Source organism: Hylobates moloch, unplaced genomic scaffold, assembly GCF_009828535.3.
Source record: "Hylobates moloch isolate HMO894 unplaced genomic scaffold, HMol_V3 SCAFFOLD_5, whole genome shotgun sequence".
In the NCBI taxonomy this organism is placed as follows: Eukaryota; Metazoa; Chordata; class Mammalia; order Primates; family Hylobatidae; genus Hylobates; species Hylobates moloch.
In genome coordinates, this window is record NW_026652280.1 from 105,795,870 (window position 1) to 105,815,305 (window position 19,436).

Genomic DNA, 19,436 nt, shown 5'->3' on the forward strand with positions numbered 1-19,436 from the left:
GAAAAGGGTCAGGCAGGGAAGGGAACACAGAGAAAGTGACAATGTATAGTTTGAAAGATGAGGATGCTTTATTTGCAAACTATCTTAACAAGGGATTAATAAACAATATACAAGGAGCTCAAACAATAGCAAAAAGAACAATCCAACTTAAAAATGGCCAAAAGATCTGAATAGGTAGTTTTCGAAAGAAGATATACAAATGGCCAACAGATACATTAAAAAATGTTCAACATCACTAATCAGAGAAATGGAAATCAAAATCAATGAGATACCATCTCACCCCAATTAATTACTTTTATCAAGAAGAAAGAATGAATGCTAGTGAGGATGTGGAAAAAGGAGAGCCCTGCCTGGTACACTGTTGGGAATGTAAATTGGTACAGCCACTGTGGAAGACTACAGAGATTCCTCAAAAAACTAAAAATAGAACTATGCTCCAGCAATTCCACTACTGGGTGTGTGTATGTATGTATATATATATATAGTCCAAAAGGAAAGAATATATCAAAAAGATACCTGCACTCCCATGTTTATTGCAGCAGTATTCACGATAGCCAAAACATGGAATCAACCTAAGTGCCCATCAATAGATGAAAGGCTAAAGAAATGTATATATTATTCAGTCATAAGAATGAATGAAATCCTGTCATTGGCAGCAACATGGATGGAATTGGAGGTCATTATGTTAAGTAAAATAAACCAAGCACAGAAACAAATACTGCATGTTCTGTCTCACATAGGGGCTAAAAAAGTGGATCTCAAGAAAATAAATAGATTGGTAGTTACCAGAAGCTAGGAAGGATGGGGAGGATGAAGAGAAGTTGATTAGTGGGCACAGAACACAGTTTGAAGAAATAAGACTGGCGTTGGATAGATAGGGTGGCATAGTTACTAATTTACTGTACATTTCGAAACAGCTAGAAGATGATAATTTTGATGGTGCCTCAATCCTGTAATGCCAACACACTGGGAGGATCAGTTGAAGCCATGAGTTCAAGCACAGCCTGGGCAACAGAGATTTCATCTTTACAAAAAAATTTAAAACTTAGCCAGGTGTGGTAGTGCACACCTGTAATCCCAGCTACTCAGGAGGCTGAGGCAGGAGAATCGCTTGAACCAGGGAGGTGGAGGTTGCAGTGAGCTGAGATGGCGCCACTGCACTCCAGACTGGGTGACAGAGCGAGACTCCGTCTCAAAAAAAAAAGGCTGCGCGTGGTGGTGGGCGCCCTGTAATCCCAGCTACTTCGGAAGCTAAAGCACGAGAATCTCTTCAACCTGGGAGATGGAGGTTGCAGTGAGCTGGGATCACGCCAGTGCATTCCAGTCTGGGCTGTAGAGCGAGACTCTCAAAACATCACTCTGGCAGCACTGTAGAGAATGAACTGATAGGGGCAAGACTATTTGGAGACTTTCAATAATATTTCAGGCAAAATATGAGGAAGGCTTAAACTAGGGCAATGAATGAAGGCTGGAGAGAACATGGGTTTGAGGAAGTTTAAGGAGATAGCATCTGCATACTTGGTTGCCATTTGAGTGAAGTGAAAGGAGGAATGGTATCGAAAATGTTATTTGGTGTGTTTCGCTTGGAGATAATTAATTCGAAGTGATGGCTGCTGTAACAGGTGTGCACAGTGCTGTAGAGGATGCTTATAGTTCAGCTTAGGGCTGGTTGGAAGTAACATGTGAGTCCTGAAGTCATTCGGTCTGGGGGTCATTGTCCTAAACAGAGAAGATAGGAAGGAATAGGAGCTGAGCATTTAGAGGTATTCTTCTTTGTGGTTTAATATTATACCCATGGGTCATCCTCAAAAGATGTGCCCTTACTTCCCCGGGGACTTTCGGAAACCCCGTTACCTTCCGACCCCGCGGAACGCTCCGAGGGGAAGCGTCGCTAGGCCACCAGAGGGCGCCAGGCGGGCCGCAGCGACTTCAGCGTCGCGTTATGGCCGCGGTGCGGGTGCAGCTGCTCCTGTCCGGGCGTCCGGAGTCGGTGAGCTTCGCACCGAGTGTATGTGGCCTCCTGGGAGCCGGGCCAGGGCTCGGGCCGTGGCCCATTCACTGCAGCTTGAAGCGAGGACGGCTTGTCCTCTCGAGCAGGCCCTTCCAGGCGCCTCCGCTAGGCTTCCGCTCCAGGTCAGCAGAAGGGGGCCCCAGAGCGGGGGCAGTGAAGGGCCGAAGATGGGGACTGAAATCGGGTGGGAACTGGCGGCGAGGACCCCGCCCCCAACGCGCGGTGTAGCCCCATTTTTGAAAGTCACGCCCACCCAGTGCCGCCCCACTTCTGAAGCCTTAACCCAGCTGGCTTCCTTCTGCCAGCGACCCCCTTTTCTGCCCTTTTGCGGCCCTGGAGGAGCGGCCCAGGGTCCCTGGGGCTGAGCTGCCCACAGATCGAGGTGTGGACCTGGGTGTGGCCGTCATTCTGCAGTCCAGCGACAAGACTGTCTTGCTAACCAGAAGGACACGCACCCTCAGCGTTTCCCCCAACCTCTGGGTACCCCCGGGTGAGTATTCTGGGGACAAGGCCCCAGGTACAGAGAAGAAATTTGCCCTTTCCCCGCAACAATGTTTTTCCCAGTCTCAGAAGGATAAAGTGGGCCCCAAAATGTGGCATGTTCATAGTCACAAGGGACTGCAACTCCCTCTGTGTCCACTGGAGGGGAGAGGAGTGTCAACAATGAGTGAGGGGGCCCTGGCCAAGACCACCACCATTCACCTACTGGCCCCACTGTTGTTGCAGGTGGGCACGTGGAACTTGAGGAGGAGGTAACCAGTCAGCTGATCCAACCTGAGCCAAGAGACCCATGCCTGGGACCACCTTGGGTGTGGGCTGAGGGAGGGGCAAGCAAAAGGACTTGGAAGAGTCAGGCACTGGCCCCTCTGATGTGTCTTCTCTGACTCCCAGCTGCTGGACGGAGGGCTTCGAGAACTTTGGGAGCAGAGTGGACTACACCTGCCCCAGGACCAGTTCTCTTGGGTCCCTCTGGGTTTATGGGAGGTGAGACAAGGAGCTGGGAGAAGCTCCTCCATATTTAACCAAGAGACCTCAACAACTACCCACCAAAGTGCATAGATCAGCCCCTACCTGCCTTGGCGACAAGGGAAACAATAGCACATAAGTGGGCTGGAGTCCCCAAATCCATAACCCTCACCCATGTCCCTGCTGTGTCATCTGTACCATCCACACCCTCAGCTTTTGGCTACCATTGTTTCACTCTAAAGCTGTATTAACAAAGTCTCAAAAAGTGACAGAAAGGGCCAGGTACGGTGGCTCACGCCTGTAATCCCAACACTTTGGGAGGCCGAGGTGGGCGGATCACCTGAGGTCAGAAGTTCGAGACCAGCCTGGACAACATGGCAAAACCCCGTCTCTACTAAAAATACAAAAATTAGCTGGGCGTGGTGGCAGGCGCCTGTAATCCCAGCTACTTTGGAGGCTGAGGCTGGAGAATCGCTTGAACCCAGGAGGCAAAGGTTGCAGTGAGCCAAGATCACGCCATTGCATGCCAGCCTGGGCGACAAGAGCGAAAATCTGTCTTAAAAAAAAAAAAAAAGTGACAGAAAGTTCTCACTTTTGCTGTTTTCTTTTCCTAGTCTGCCTACCCTCCTAGGCTGAGCTGGGGTTTACCCAAATACCATCACATTGTTCTGTATCTACTCGTGATCTCCCAGGAATCACAGCAGCAGTTGCAGGTAGGGCTGGCAGTGAGGGAAGGAAACAGGGCTCAGGGGAGCCCAAGCAACCTGGTTCTAACTGTGATTAGGAGCTGGGCGGGGGGTGGGGGGGTAGTCAGAGATAACGAAGAATATGCAATACCCTTTCCCCTTGCTCCTGCCTTTCTCTATGAAACCTGCAGGTAGGTTTTGATCACGAACAGGCAGCCCAGGGAGAGGCAATGACTGAGGGGTCACCATGTCTGACGCCAGGCTCGGATCCAACCAAACCCAAGTGAGGTTAGCGCCCTTACGTGGCTGACACCAGATGTAGCTGCTGCAGTGGCTGCCACAGAGGTTGGGACAGAGACACCCAGACTTCTCCCCCAGGACCTACCACCCTCTGTCCTGTAAGTAAGAGCTTCTCCCTCAGCCTCTAATACACCAACATATTCATGTTGAGAAGTTCAGCGTCTGTCCTGTCCTCAGGATGGAATTTTGTGTTGTGGGGGAGAGTTAAGGAGAGTGGGTCAGCTGATAATTAAGAAGGTACATGAAATCTAAGACACTGACCATCAAACCCCAAGGATTCTTGCTCTAACTGGCTAGCATTGAAGGTCTAAGTGTCAGTTCTAACACAGGGGCAAGTCATTTAACCCTCCTTGAACCTGTTTCCTTTCTGCAAATGAGGTCAACACCCACCCACCTCCTGTGGTAGTTGGGAGGATTCGGGGACCTAATATATATGTAAGTTCTTTGTAAGCTACAAGGCACAGCCCCAACAGGAGTTGTCACCATGCAGTGCAGTGGAACTAGAGGAGGATGGAAGAGCCCGACCTCTGGTCCTGCCCATGTCCACCCTTCTGCGGATGATCCCAACCATGGCAGAGGGCACAGAGAGAGTCGGCACTGGAACCAAGTTTGCCCTCAAGCTCTGGCTGCAACATCTGGGCAGGTAAAAGTGAAAAAGGACTGAAGAGCTCCACAGTACTGGGCTGGAATGGTCTAGTTTTTACAGGCATGGGGGAAAGGAGGGAAGGACAACCTCTCTTGGAATTCCTCCACAGAACACCCCCACCGTGTAAAAGTGCAGCTCACCTGGACCCAGGGCCAGCAAAGAATGGAACATGGACCCTCTTCCCCCAAACCAGGGGTCTGGAAAGTGAAGTGTAAAATCCCCTCCCTAGCCCATCTCCATGACACTCACAGAACATTCACAATCTTTATTATGGGTGAGAGCTTCACTACAACTTTAGAAATAAAAAGTAGAATTACAACATAGGTCCAAGGCCTTGGCGAGCCTGAAAAAGAAGATTGGGAAGGAGGGCACAGGGTCCTTCCACCTCCCCGGAAAGGTGCAGAATGAGCCAGGCCTAACCACAGGGCCATGAGCCTCTAGAAGCTTAGGGTGGAATAAGAAACACTGTGAACTTAAATATATAAATAGAGAGAGACCCAAGCAATAGGCCAGGCCTGACTCCCAAACCCCTGGGGATCATGGCTAAGGCCTTGCATCCTCCTCTGTCATACTGGAGTAGGAGGCAGGGGAAGTCATCTTTGGAGTATTTTGGTTTTTTCTTATTTATGTACAAAAAAGTCCACATCCACAATCCAAAATAAAGTTCTCTGTCCATCTCTGAAACTGCCTGTCTCAGTTTTTCCACCTGTCTGTTTGGCCGAAGGGAATGGAATGGACATGAAGAGACAATGGATGTGAAGAAGAAATAGAGCCATGGGTTTGGGGGATAAGAAGAGAGAGCATTTGGGGTTCAAGAGAGGTGCCCCTTCCCCAAGAGGCTCTAGACTTAGTCAAGGCTGAGGGTTCAGCCCTTCTCCCAGCTCACATCCCATCCCATTTGCCTCCCACTGCCTAGGTTAACATACCCAAAGGAATGTGCCACCATCTAAAGAACATTTCCAAAAACAGACCCCAGTGTCCTTAAAAAGAGGTTAAATATTAACCCTTTGGGTGCTGGCCTTGTCAGGCAGAGATGAGGCCAAAAGTAGGCATTTGTGAAGGTCTGTCTGGCCCTTGGCCAGAGCCCCCAGAGGGATCAGAGTAGCTGGGGTTGGGACTCCACAGCATACTTGCTCAGTGTTGGGGGACAGCGAAGTTTCCATAATCCAAGGAACTCAGTCCAGGGAAATGATGTCTGACCGACAGCCAGTCAAAGAGGGACCTGAGGGCAGGGGTCCTCCATGCCCCTCCCTCAAGGCCCCCCCAGGGGCCACAATGCTGCTGACACGGCCAGGAGGGGGCGCCGGAGTGGCACTGCGGTGGGAACTCCCCAACGTGGGGGCCAGTGGACCCAGAAAGTGAGAAGGGGTCCCTCGGTACTGGAAGAAGTGGCCAAGGGCATCCTGTTCATCTAGTGAGGTGATGACGGAGGGGCCATAGTGCTAGGAAGAATCAAGGGCATAGTTTAAGATCTCATCCTGACTTCCCCACCTCCCAGTCACTCATCTCAGAAATGCTGTATGAGAGCAGTCAATCCCTGTGGATCCCAAGGTATTCTCTTGAGAAGCAGGAGAGCCTCTCCCTCTTTCCCCTACTTCCTCACACCCTTCCCCTTTCCCTGCCTTGAGAGAGCTCCTCCAACTTGTTAGGTTCTTGGCTTTGTGGGCGTCTGAAATGTGTGGAATGTCCGGTTAGAGCAGGCATGGTGCTCTAAGTGCACACGGGGGTGGGAGTGAGTAGGCCAGGGCAGAAAAGTAACAGGGGATCTAGGAAGGAGGCCTAAGTAGGAATCTCAGGAACTACCAGTGGGGCTGAGGAGGTAATAAGCTACCTACACCCCACCGCCCTCACGGGAAAGCAGATTTACATCCCCAGAGATCATAAGAGAGGGAGGGGCCCCATCAGTGCCTAGAAAGGAAGCTTCAGAGATCTGAGACCTGAAGAAAGAACCACTTACCTGACTCTCTGTCTGAAGAAATGAAAATAAATCTAAACCTGACAGGAAAAGAAAAATCAAAATTAACCTCCTATCTGACCCCTTTACCACCAAAAGACAAAGCACTTTGGACTGTGGCCCCTTGCAGGAGAAGCAGGAGGCTTTGAGAAGGAACAGTGGTTCTGATGTAGCTCTGGGGAGGGTGTGGCAGTGCAGGGTCCATCTTATGATCCATGTCATACCTTGGATGTCGGCTCCCAGTGGGAAGGCAGGTGGGTACTCATGTAGTGGGAGACTGGACAGGAAATCCCCACCCAACGTGCCCATAGCAGGGCTCCTTAGCACCGAGGATGGCTGGTGGCCAGACGTCAGGACTCTGTGGGTAGAGAGGAGCTGAGGCAGCCAGCAAACCACAGATGCCCTCACCCAGCTCAGGTCCCCAGGTTCCCTCTCTGTCCCCTCCACATTTCTCTTGCCCCAGGCTTTGTCCAATGATCAGAAAGCATTCCTGACTTCTTCCCCTGTCCCTTTTGCTGTAGATTCAGCCTATTTTCTCATACCCTTTGCTTCCAGGTAGGGCCGGGATGGCAGCTGAGGTGACAGAACAGTGCTTCTTGGTAGGGGGCAGATCCTCCTCATCTGATGAGCTTTCTATTGTCAAGTCAATAACTTCGACCTTCTTCTTATTCTCTGATGGATTTCCCTCCTGGACTGGGCTGTACTGGAGGCCTGCGGGTATTAAGAAGACTACGTCTCAGAGAAGAGGCCATCCAAGATTTAGCTTAGCTGGGGAATAGGGGGTCACTCACCATCCAGCCCATACCCTGGCGGGGGGCAAACCTCAGATGCCTCCTTCTTGGGTTTCATTGGGCACCAGGATCCATCTTCCATGAATTGGATCTCATCACAATCTGAACAGGAACTAAGAATCTCCATAAATAAACTGGGGGAGGAGAGAGATGAAAATTCATGGGGCTGGGAGATGAGCAGAACAGTAGCCAGAGAGTTCTGTAACTCACCTTCCTGTATCTCAGTTTCCTCATCTGTAAAATAAGGACATTATCCATCCTACTGGACCTCTCTGAGATGTTGGAATCAAGTAACACAAGGTATGTAAAAGAGCTTTGCAAAGTAAGTAATAGGTTTTAAAATAAATACAATCTGAGGCCGGGTGCAGTGGCTCATGTCTGTAATCCCAGCACTTTGGGAGGTACAGGCAGGTGAATCACTTGAGGCTGGGAGTTCAAGACCAGCCTGGCCAACATGGTGAAACCTCATCTCTACTAAAAATACAAAAATTAGCCAGGTGTGGTGGCACATGCCTATAATCCCAGCTACTTGGGAGGCTGAGGCATGAGAATAGCTTGAACCCAGGAGGCAGAGGTTGCAATGAGCCTAGATCACACCACGCCACTGTTCTCCACCCTGGGCAACAGAGCAAGGCTCTGCCTCAAAAAAAAAAAAAAAAAAGGCCGGCGTGGTGGCTCACGCCTATAATCACACTTTCAGAGACTGAGGCGGGTGGATCACCTGAGGTCAGGAGTTCGAGACCAGCCTGGCCAACATGGTGAAACCCCATCTCTACCAAAAATACAAAATTAGCCGGATGTGGCAGCACATGCCTGTAATCCCAGCTACTCAGGAGGCTGAGGCAGGAGAACTGCTTGAACCCAGGAGGCAGAGGTTGTGTGAGCTGAGATCACGAGACTGTGCCATACCACTCCAGCCTGGGCGACAGAGTGAAACACCGTCTCAAAAAAAAAAAAAAAAAATCTGGGCACTTACGTGTAGTATAAGGAACAAAAGGAGCAGAGATACAGAAGTCCATAAACCATCTCCAAAAGGCACTGGGTCTTTGGCTTTGTAAACACTTGTGTAAAAATAAATAAATAAAGGCACTAGGGGCCAGGCATGGTAGCTTATGCCTGCAATCCCAGCACTTTGGGAGGCCAAGGTGGGAGGATCACTTGAGGCCAGGAGGTCGAGGCTTCAGTGAGCTATGATTGTGATACTATACTACAGTCTGGGCAACAGAACGAGACCCTGTCTCAAAAACAAACAAACAAAAAGTGGGGGAGCACTGGGAACAAGAACCATAATGTAGATTCCAAAAAGGGGTTAAGATTAGCAAGATCAAAAGATTAGAACATCCAGGCCCTCAAAAGAACCTTATTGCAATGCTCAGTGGGAAGTCAGGTAGTTGTCATAGGTGATATATTATGACAGTTCAGTACACTGGCTCTGCCACTTAACAATATAACCTTGAGCAAGGCTCAATCTCTCTCGGCCTCAGTTTCCTCATATGTAATGATACTACCTATCTCATAGGGTTTTTTTTTTCTTTTTTTTTTTTTCTTTTTTTTTTTCTGGGTGAGTGTCACTAGCCAATCATAGGATTATTTCTTTTTTTGAGACAGGGTCTCAATCTGTTGCCCAGGCTGGGGTGCAGTAATGCAATCATAGCTCACTGTAGCCTCAAACTCCTGGGTTCAAGCCATCCTCCCGCCTCAGCCTCCTGAGCAGCTAAGACTACAGTCATGAGCTATTATAACATGCCTGGCTAATTTTTTAAATTTTTTATAGAGAGAGGGTCTTACTATGTTGCCCAGGCTGGTCTCAAACTCCTAGCCTCAAATGATCTTCCCATCTCAGCCTTCCAGTGTTGGAATTACAGGTAGGAGCCGAGTCCATAGGGTTATTGTGAGGATTCAATGAGATAACTCATGCAAAGCGCTCAGCAAGATGCCTTGTATATACTAAGTCCTTAATGTTGCCCTCCCCCTCCATACACGCGCACACACACACACACACACAGATTGGTAAAAGGGATAGACAAGGTGAGAATTGCAGTTCATGTGAGGGGAAGTAAGGCATATGAATTAAAAACCCTGAAGGAGGTGGTGGCTAAAAGAAAAAAGAAATATAGGCTGGGCATGGTGTCTCATGCCTGTAATCCTAGCGCTTTAGGAGGCCGAGGTGGGCAGATCACCTGAGGTCAGGACTTCAAGACCAGCCTGGCCAACATGGTGAAACCCCGTCTCTACTAAAAATACAAAAATTAGCCAGGCATGGTGGTGGGCGCCTGTAATCCCAGCTACTCAGGAGGCTGAGGCAGGAGAATCGCCTGAACCTGGGAGGTGGAGGTTGCAGTGAGCCAAGATTGCGCCACTGCACTCCAGCCTGGGCAACAGAGTAAGACTCCACCTCAAAAAAAAAAAAAAAAGAAAAGAAAAAGAAAAAGAAATAACCAAGAAAAGAGGGTTCTAGTGGATGTCCTAGGTAAGAGGAAGCAAAATGGCCCTACCCATCAATGATAAGAGATTCATAGGGAGCCTTCTTGTCACACACAGGACATGTCCATGTCGGCTTCTTCTCATTCATCTGTAGATAAAGGGCAGCATCGAAGCTCTGCAGGTGGGCGCAGGTGAGGGCACGACAAGGGACAGTCAGGCGCATCTTCCCTAGCTGAGGAGAAGCAAGTTCTCTTGTCAGAGGCCCCACTCTGGTTTCATCCCAGAAAACTTCACTCCAGTATCCCTAGGAACCCTCATCAAAGTCCACAGGCTAAACCCAACTCCCTTCCCACCCTGTTCCCTTCTCCCCTTTTACCCACCGGGCACATGAGTGACACTCGGAGACTCGTAGTGGCCACCTCACTGTCAGGGTCAGCAGTCAATTTCTCCTTGACTGAAACAAAAGTGAGGCCAGAGCCATGGGGTCAGCAAGGCTGGAGGAAGCCCAGGAGTTGGTAAGGCCAGGAACAGATGGCTCTGGCTGAGAGGCTGCTGGGTGGAGCGTCTTTGGGGGCCAGTGGTACGTCACATGGAAGTGGTCTGGGACATGGATGATGAAGGTTGGGTGTGGGGGATTTTCCCATCCCTGAAGATGCTTAAACATAGCGTGACACTCTGGCTATGTTAGAGATGATCTGGAGGAGTTGAAGCATCATGTGAGGGTTAGATTAGAGGACCCCTAAGATTCTTTCCAGTCCAGAGAGGCCATATTCTAGCAGGGCTGGAGTTTGGGACTGTGAGGTGCAAAGCAGATACATGATTGGAAATTCAAGGGTGCCTGGGAGTGGTCCAACTTCAACTATAAAGACTGGAAGACTGGTCAGGGGTAGAGGGGGAGGGTTGGGGTTCATGTGAGAAGGGGAGTAAGTTGTCAATAAAGAGGTATGGGTTTAATTATGAAGGCTGGAGGGCCAGGAAGACTTGGATCCAGATCGGGTGGGGAAGAGAGAGAAGATGTTACTCACTCAGTGCCCGCGAGTGGTCTGGGTTCCGGATACCCTTTGCTCTGAGTTTTTGTAGAAGGGTTCCTGCAGTCAACTGCCTCACCAGGTACACAGACAAGGAGTAATTCTACTTGGAGGCAGGGGGTAGACAATTAGCCTCTGCTTCTCATACCACCACTGCCCACTTTTGTTCCATGAGGACCAGAGACAGACCCATAAAGAGGAAAATGCTTCCCCAACCCAGGACACTGGATGGTTCCCCTTCACCCTCAGCAGGCTTTTCCAGGCACCTGCTTTAGCTGTGCTCACCCGTCCGAACTCAGATGACCAATTGACCACAATGGTGTTGGGAACAGTGGCTGAGAGTCGAGCCAGGGGTGTGATGTTGATGGGGCGGCTGGGCCTCTTGGGCTCGGCCCCATTCTTGGTTGGGGGAAGGTAACCCTGGAGAAGGGAGGGACTGGTCAGTGGAGAAGTGGCTCTGGGAAGCGGCTCTGCTCTTTCAACAAAAGATATCTTGTCTCGGGTTATTCAATCCCTAGAGGGAAGGCCAACTCACTCACTCACTGACCAAGGGTATGAGGCCCATTCAGTGGCTCACAAAACTGGAGCACTGTCTAGGGCCGTGTGTGGGGTTCACTCCTGGGGAGAAAGGAGAGCTTATTTATTGGTCGAGAAAAAAGGAACCCACTCACTGAGTCCCTGAGGAGGAGGAATAAGGATGCCTCACCTTTTCTTTTTTTTTTTTTTTTTTTTTTTTGAGACGGAGTCTCGCTCTGTCGCCCAGGCTGGAGTGCAGTGGCGCAATCTCGGCTCACTGCAAGCTCCGCCTCCCGGGTTCACGCCATTCTCCTGCCTCAGCCTCTCCGAGTAGCTGGGACTACAGGTGCCCACCATCACGCCCGGCTAATTTTTTTTGTATTTTTAGTAGAGACGGGGTTTCACCGTGGTCTCGATCTCCTGACCTCGTGATCCGCCCGCCTCGGCCTCCCAAAGTGCTGGGATTACAAGCGTGAGCCACCGCGCCCGGCTGGATGCCTCACCTTTTCTAACTCTCGGCTCTGGGGTCAAGTCTTTCTGGCCGGGTGCACTGGCTCATGCCTGTAATCCCAGCACTTTAGGAAGCCAAGGCGGGCAGGTCACCTGAGGTCAGGAGTTCAAGACAAGCCTAGCTAACATGGTAAAACTCTGTCTCTACTAAAAATACCAAAATTAGCCGGGCGGGGTGGTGGGCACCTGTAATCCCAGCTATTTCGGAGGCTGAGGCAAGAGAATTGCTTGAACTAGGGAGGCAGAGGTTGCAGTGAGCAGAGATCGCGCCATTGTACTCCAGCCTGAGTGACAGAGGGAGAGACTCTGTCTCAAAAAAAAAAACAAAAAAGAAGTCTTTCTTACATCTCGGGTTGAACTAATGTCCTCCTCCGAGTTCTCACAAAACCTTTGTTCAGCCCTATCTTAATACTCTCGAGATTATATTGATTCAGTCAGTAAACTGAGCACCTACTATGTGCCACGCACTGTGCTAGGCATGTCTCTTTCAGAATAGGTTTGTAGTTAATATTTATGAACTGAAACGGTAAGGGATTACTGACAGAAGAAGGGGAGAGCATTTACCGGCAGGGGGCACAGTTTCCCATTGACCTTGACAAAGAGGTTGGGGGGAAAATAATCTTCCTGGGGGCAGCTGGTCTCACAGAGACAGAACCTGGTAAGAGATGAGAAAGGAAGAAAGAGTGGGAAGAAATTTCTTTACTTGAATCTGGCAGAGAGACAGGGAACCCCAGAAAATCAGTCATAGATGCCTGAAGCCCTCAGCATCCAACAAGAGTCGCAGGGCTGCTGTAGGCAGTGGCAGAGCAGGGACATCTCGTAAGGGTATCTGTCATACCCCTACTTCACTCCTACCCCCAGTGGGTACCTAGTATAGGCAGGGAGGATGAACTCACCTTAGCTGCACCTGTATGGTATAATCACATTTGGCTCCTGGCAGAACCTCTCTGTAACAGGGAGGGAGATGAAGAGATGTCAGCATGTAGCCCCCAGAGGGCAAGGGTGAATGCACAGAAAGGCTGAAAGTTAGATGTCCAGGAGATAGAGAAGAGACACACAAAAGAACGAGAGACAAGTAGGTATAGGAGGATGGATAGGGAAGAGCGCAGGGCAGAAGAGAAGAAAGTCAGAAAGCAGAGTACAGGGATGAGGCAGGAAGACTGGAAGAGATGTACCTGGATGTAAGGATCTGCTGCACTTGCTGGGGTGTGAGGGCAAAGGTAAAGTGCGCTTCCTCAAACCGCTGGCTAGAAGTGGATGCTGAGGATACAAAGGGGCAGTTATTCCAAGCCCATGCACAGGCAGCCACAGAAATCGCCCCCGTCCCAGGTCACTGATCCCATAGGACTAAAGCCTAAGAAATGTTTGGGGAACAGGTAGGGAATCCAGAAGACTAAGGGACCACAAAGAGCCATACCAAGGGTGGTGGGCCGGATGAGCTCCCCATAGACTTCATAGAAGGGCAATGGTTTCATGGTGACATCGGGGTGCACAGGCTGGGACAGAGGGGGGTGCATGTCCACCTCACGCTTGGGGCCCAGCAGGGTGCCAGGGGCCAACAGGGTTGGGGGAATGGGAGCTAGAGGACCAGGGGAGCCTACAGGAGAGGTGCCAGGGGGCAAAGAGAGAAGGGAGAGATCAGAGGGCCCCAGGGTCTTCCGGGGAAAGCGTCGTCGGTAAAGCTCTTTGATCTTCATCTGGACACTAGGGGCACAGCTGGACTTCAGGAGGTGCAGAGCCTTGGCCAGGAGCTCGTGCTTCCGTCCACTCTTATTCCGGCCAGCAAAGCCAAGAAGCACCTGGAGCTCAGACACCCGGAAACTCATCACCATGTGCTGTGGAGAAGAAGAGAGAAGCTTGAGCATCCTCCCTTGCACAGGCCTGCCCTGCCAAGACATGGGCTGAGCTACCAGGTGGGCAGTGCCTTTCCCTCCAGCACTGATGGGAAAGATGATGCTTCGCAGCTAGTGGATTACTGCCAGGAAGTCGACCTATCCAAAGGGACATCTCAGTCCCACTTTAGCAACCATCAGGACAGCATCATCACCACCACCCCCGAGCTTGAGCAACACTATTTCCCCAGGCCTGGAAGCAGCCAGAGTGGGGCAGGGAATGGCAGACAGCAAGCTACCCTCAGACACACCTCCGAGTCCATACAGCCTCCCACCTCCATCCCTGGACTCTCCTTTAAGCTGCTTATCTCGTCTCTTGCCCTTTCTCAGACTCTCAAACCCATCCCAGCCTCCTGGGAACAGGATAGGAGACAGAGAGGAGGGAGAGACAAGAGGATTCAAGCCAGACAGCCCCATGGGGAAGAAAGGGGCCAGGTGGCTGGAGGATTGTGCCCTTCAGCCCACCCCTCCCAACCACCTTAATTCACCTCGGCTATTTCCCCCAAGCCTCTGAAGCTTCTGTGGCCAGGGTTTTCAGGTCAGGGTTCAATGCTCATAACTCCCCCAGATCCTTTCTTGGAATCATTTATATCACCACCCCCTCCCCACAACTTAGTCCTATTTTTCTGGAAGGGAAACAGGACCAAAACTTGGGTCAGGGAGAATAACAGTGAATCACTGAGTCCAAGTATCCTGCCTGTTTACTCTATCTGCCAGGAACCATTATCTGGCATCTCTCCTACACAGAGAACATAATACTCCTCTACAACCTACAGCTCCCCCATAGGGGTGGAAAAGGAGAGGGCAGAGCTCTAAACAGAGGCCCTGGGTGGATGAAGAAAAAGCCTCTGAGTCACAGCACAGAATCGCAAATCCCCTGAAGGTAGCCGGGCCCAGTGGCTAGACCTCCAGCCTGCCCAGGACCATAGCTCCATTTCAAAGGGCAGAGGAAAACCAGGAGGCAGGCGGATGAACTCGGTAGTTTGAGGTTCTATGAGATGTCCTCAGATGTGGTCACCCTCCAAACTCTGTGTAGCAGGAGGGGAGCGCTCTCCTTAGAAGACTCCCTTTTGTGAATCTCTAGGAGATCCTGTCATGGACAGGGCTTGCTAGCCCTACACGATTCTTCTCATAGGAGGCTTTGTCTTGGACCCCTTTTATGGAATGTGATGAGAAACTTGCTCCTCTTTCTCCCCATCCTTATCTCCTCTGTCCCGTCTTTTTTTCTCCATTAGCTTTCCCTATAACTTCCCACCTTTCTATCCCATAGTTTCACATGCCTCTGCCTCTGCCCAAACACCGCGATTCACTAAGGCAGGACCTTCCTCTGAGCCTCCAGGATGCTTCTGCCCCACCCCTCGAGGTATCGGCCCGTACAGCCCCGCCCCCTGCATCTCAGCAGCCTACTGGTATTTCCCAAAGCTCGGATCCCGAGAGTAGCCCCAAAGACCCTATCGTCTCAGCTGCCTTTCCCCCGGAGCCTCCCCTACATCTGCCCCGCGGTCCCATCCCTGCATCTGCCCCCTACTGTTGCACCTCTTGGCCTTGATCGACTCGCCCCCAGTGCCTCCACAGCAGCTTTTCCCCCTGGCCCTACCCCAACAACTGCCCTTACTACTAAATCCGACTTCTACCCCTCGTCCCCGCCCCCTGCGCCTCAGCCCCCAACAGCTGCAATTCCCCTCGGCCCCACCCCTACATCTGCCCCGCAGCCCCGCCCCCGGAGCCCCGCCGCAGCCCCTTCCTCGCTCTCAGCCACTTCTCTCCCATCCTCAGCAGCCCGTGCCTGCCACGTCGTCGGCGCCCACCCGAGCCCCGGCACCCAGTCTCGGTCGCTTCCCGGACACGGTGTACCGCCGGGCTCAGTCCAGATGGGGATGGGGGAGGGGGCTGGTACCTTTAATTCGCCCAGCTCCGCCATCTTGAGACATCGCAGGCGCCCTAGCCGGAGCCGGAGCTCAGGCCCAGGGACCGGCGCACAACTCTCCACTCCGGCGCCGGCCGCAAATGCCGCCTGCTCCGCCCCGTCCGGCCCCCTATACCTCCCCTTCCCGGCCCCGCCCGCCTGGCTTCGGACAAGCCCCAGCCTGAGCCCCTCCCTCCACAGCCGACCCAGCAGCTACATGTCTGCGGCCGGTTGGCAAGACGCGTAGCCCCGGAGGGAGTGTATGACCCCCAAGATCGCGGGGTCCCTAGGGCAACGGGGAGGAGGCGGGCCCGAAGTGTCTGGTGGATGGGGGCTTTGCCGCGGCAGAGTTGGGAGGGGACAAGCTTTTAGGGAGCCAAAGATACTTGAAAGATGGAGGGAAAGTGTCGGGAACTGCTGGAGCTCAGAGAAAAGGGGGAGGGGGTAGCGAAGTTGGAGCGCAAACTCTCATCTCCATCTCTACATAAGTTTAATCAACTGAAATCGAGAGGTCTTCCAACTCGGGAAATGGGCGAGCGCTGATCCGTCTTAGGGAAGCCGTGGAGTCGGCATTCAGTTCAAGACGGCTATGCTCAATTCACCCTCTCCTCCTCCCCCATACACCAACTACAATGCAGCTCGTGGTCCGATCGTAGGACTCAAACTCGGCAGCAAAAAAAGTTTGGTGCGGGGAGCGGGACTTACCAGCACAGTTGCGGGAAATGGAGAGAGGGCTCGGGAGGCTCAGAGGGCGGGCTGGAGAGGTGGGGGAATGGGGCTCGGCGCCGCTCCTGCTGTCCGCACGGCAGAAGTTCGGTCCAGCAGCCGGACGCGGCGGCCGCGGCTCCGCCCGGGCCGGAGCTCCGCCCGGCCTAGCGCTTGGGCTGGGGCCGCCCCCTCCAGGGGAAGCCCGCCAGGACCGCCGAGAGGGAAGTGGGGCGGAGCTCGGGCGAGAGAGGGAGGGACTCAGAGCCCGACGTTGGAGAGATTAACTCCTGGTGTGAGTGGATCTGGAGAGACGAGATCCTTGGATCCCATCATTCTCACTACCTCTGTGACCCCTCACGCTTATGTATGGGATTGGGGTGGTGGCACGCTGCTGCTAAGGCGGTGTGAACCGGGTATCTGACAGTATAAAGCAGTCTTCCTTGAAATGACAACTGTCCCTCCCTAGGGCAAAGCCTGGGGTACTGAATCCAAAGTGTACCTAACAGTAACTACCCCAGATACACGTGCACAATATCTCCACCAGAGCCCCCATACCTTTGGTGTAGCTGAAGATGAACAGAGGGGTTTTCTTACCCACAAAAGGGATCTTTCTGTCCCTCTCTGAACTACCTACCCACTCTCCTTCCTCCAAAGCCTTGGACCCTCCAGAGGCCCCATCCCAACCAAGCTGATCACTCACATGCAGGCCCCAGATTAAATCTGTTTCTGTATCCATGGAAATACCTTTATTTTATTTTATTTTTTTTGAAACGAAGTCTCACTCTGTCACCCAGGCTGGAGTGCAGTGGCGCGACTTGGCTCACTGCAACCTCCGCCTCCCGGGTTCAAGCAATTCTCCTACCTCAGCCTCCCGAATAGCTGAGATTACAGGCCTACGTCACCACGCCCGGCTAATTTTGTGTTTTTAGTAGAGACAGGGTTTCACCATATTGGCCAGGCTGGTCTCAAACTCCTGACCTCATGATCCGCCCGCCTCACCTTGGCCTCCCAAAGTGCTGGGATTACAGGCATGAGCCGCCGCGCCTGGCCCAGAAAATACCAACTTAAGGGAAATGTACCCGTACTACAATACTGAGAAACTCAGCATTTTATAGTTGGCTGCATGTTTGTTCAATAAATATTTGAGTGCTTATCAGGGATCATTAGGTGCTGAGGACATAAAAGCCTTGCAGGAGTTCACAGTCTAGCAACAGAGACAAGACATATTAAACCTATAATCAGCATACCAAAAAAAAGTGCTTTAATAAATAGGAAGAATCCTTTTATTTAGCTTAAGCCTTCAGTATAATCCTCCTCATAAGACCCTACCCAGGCCAAAGATTGAAGGTGCCAGCCTACCGATATTCCCAGGCACCTGTTGAACTGGAACTAGGCCCAGTTACTTTGTGGTTTTTGTCCCTAGGGAAGATGCCACCCTCTCCTAACACTCAGATTCTTTCCTTGCTGCTTTGCTACCCAAATTGGTGAGTGCTTCAAGCTAAACTTAGACTCAACTAGTTCTAAATTCCAGCTGCTCCCTTCCAACACCTGAGTCTTCATCAGGTCCTAAGATCTTTTTTGCTGTTGTTCTGTTCAGTCCTCTAGATCAAAAGTTACTATAGTTTGTATTTCTGAGAATTTTCAGTAGTTGCAGGATGAGGAAGGTAGGGAGGATTATTAAAAAGAGACAAAGGGGGGATCTTTCGGAAGTGATGGATACGTTCATTATCTCGATTGTGTAATGGTTTTATGGGTGTATATACATAAGAAAACACATCAAATTGTATACTTCAAATACATGCATTTTACATGGAGAGACATATTGACGTATATCAGTTGTAAGTCAGTAAAGCTGTAAATGGCCAGGTGCGGTGGCTCACGCTTGTAATCCCAGCACTTTGGGAGGATGAGGCGGGCGGATCACGAGGTCAGGAGATCGAGACCACGGTAAAACCACGTCTCTACTAAAAATACAAAAAATTAGCCGGGCATGGTGGCGGGCTCCTGTAGTCCCAGCTACTCAGAGAGGCTGAGGCAGGAGAATGGCGTGAACCTGGGAGGCGAAGCTTGTAGTGAGCCGAGATCGCGCCACTGCACTCCAGCCTGGGTGACAGTGACTCTGTCTCAAAAAATAAAAATAAAAATAAAAATAAAATAAAAAATAAAAATAAATAAAGCTGTAAATGCTGGGCGCGGTGGCTCATGCCTGTAATCCCAGCACTTTGGGAGGCTGAGGTGGGCGGATCACCTGAGGTCGGGAGTTTGAGACTAGCCTGGTCAATATGGAGAAACGCTGTCTCTACTAAAAATACAAAAAAATTAGCCGGGCGTGGCAGCGCATGCCTGTAATTTCAGCTACTCAGGAGGCTGAGGCAGGAGAACTGCTTGAACCCAGGAGGCAGAGGTTGCAGTGAGCTGAGACTGCACCACTGCACTCCAGCCTGGCACAGACCAAAACTCCATCTCTAAATAAATAAATAAATAGATAAATAAATAAATAAATAAATAAATAAAATAAAGGTGTAAAAATTTAAGAGAAAACCTCACCTTGAGTTCTAGTGATTTCGTGAAGGAGGAATCTCCTTTAAAAGTTAATTTGGAGCCGGGCGCGGTGGCTCAAGCCTGTAATCCCAGCACTTTGGGAGGCTGAGGCGGGCGGATCACGAGGTCAGGAGATCGAGACCATCCTGGCTAACACGGTGAAACCCCGTCTCTACTAAAAACACAAAAAAATTAGCCGGGCGTGTTGGCGGGCGCCTGTATTCCCAGCTACTTGGGAGGCTGAGGCAGGAGAATGGCGTGAACCCAGGAGGTGGAGGTTGCGGTGAGCCGAGATCGCGCCACTGCACTCCAGCCTGGGGGACAGAGAAAGACTCCGTCTCAAAAAAAAAAAAAAAAAAAAAAAAGTAAAAGTAATTTGGGCCAGGTGCAGTGGCTCACGCCTGTAATCCCAGCACTTTGGGAGGCCGAGGTGGGCGGATCATGAGGTCGGGAGATCGAGACCATTTTGGCCAACATGGTGAAACCCTGTCTCTACTAAAATACAAAAAATTAGCCTGGCGTGGTGGCATGTGCCTGTAATCCCAGCTACTTGGGAG

At 51.2% G+C, this 19,436-nt stretch overlaps 2 protein-coding genes across 3 annotated transcripts; one reads left to right on the plus strand and one right to left on the minus strand.

The window, feature by feature from the left end:
* Nucleotides 1-1,204: 1,204 nt before the first annotated feature.
* On the plus strand, nucleotides 1,205-4,883 carry NUDT17 (nudix hydrolase 17). Its single transcript, XM_032151642.2, is given in 11 exon segments — nucleotides 1,205-2,099; nucleotides 2,102-2,133; nucleotides 2,317-2,325; nucleotides 2,327-2,501; nucleotides 2,738-2,763; nucleotides 2,903-2,995; nucleotides 3,592-3,690; nucleotides 3,925-4,061; nucleotides 4,454-4,606; nucleotides 4,719-4,765; nucleotides 4,768-4,883. Coding segments are annotated over 11 exon segments (978 nt in total). The 5' UTR covers nucleotides 1,205-1,942; the 3' UTR covers nucleotides 4,818-4,883.
* On the minus strand, nucleotides 4,860-16,497 carry PIAS3 (protein inhibitor of activated STAT 3). 2 transcript variants are annotated; one of them, XM_032151620.2, is made up of 14 exons: nucleotides 16,336-16,497; nucleotides 13,250-13,667; nucleotides 13,008-13,092; nucleotides 12,729-12,779; nucleotides 12,397-12,487; nucleotides 11,092-11,226; nucleotides 10,804-10,909; nucleotides 10,159-10,232; nucleotides 9,850-10,010; nucleotides 7,355-7,488; nucleotides 7,106-7,274; nucleotides 6,788-6,921; nucleotides 6,567-6,604; nucleotides 4,860-6,051 (listed from the first exon to the last, which is right to left on the minus strand). In XM_032151620.2, the coding sequence occupies exons 2-14, from the start codon at nucleotides 13,662-13,664 to the stop codon at nucleotides 5,785-5,787; spliced, it is 1,860 nt and encodes a 619-aa protein (XP_032007511.1). In that variant the 5' UTR covers nucleotides 13,665-13,667; nucleotides 16,336-16,497; the 3' UTR covers nucleotides 4,860-5,784. The 2 variants fall into 2 exon arrangements, with proteins under 2 accessions (XP_032007511.1, XP_032007510.1); XM_032151619.2 differs by lacking the exon at nucleotides 16,336-16,497 and adding an exon at nucleotides 15,622-15,739.
* Between the last annotated feature and the right edge of the window lie 2,939 nt (nucleotides 16,498-19,436).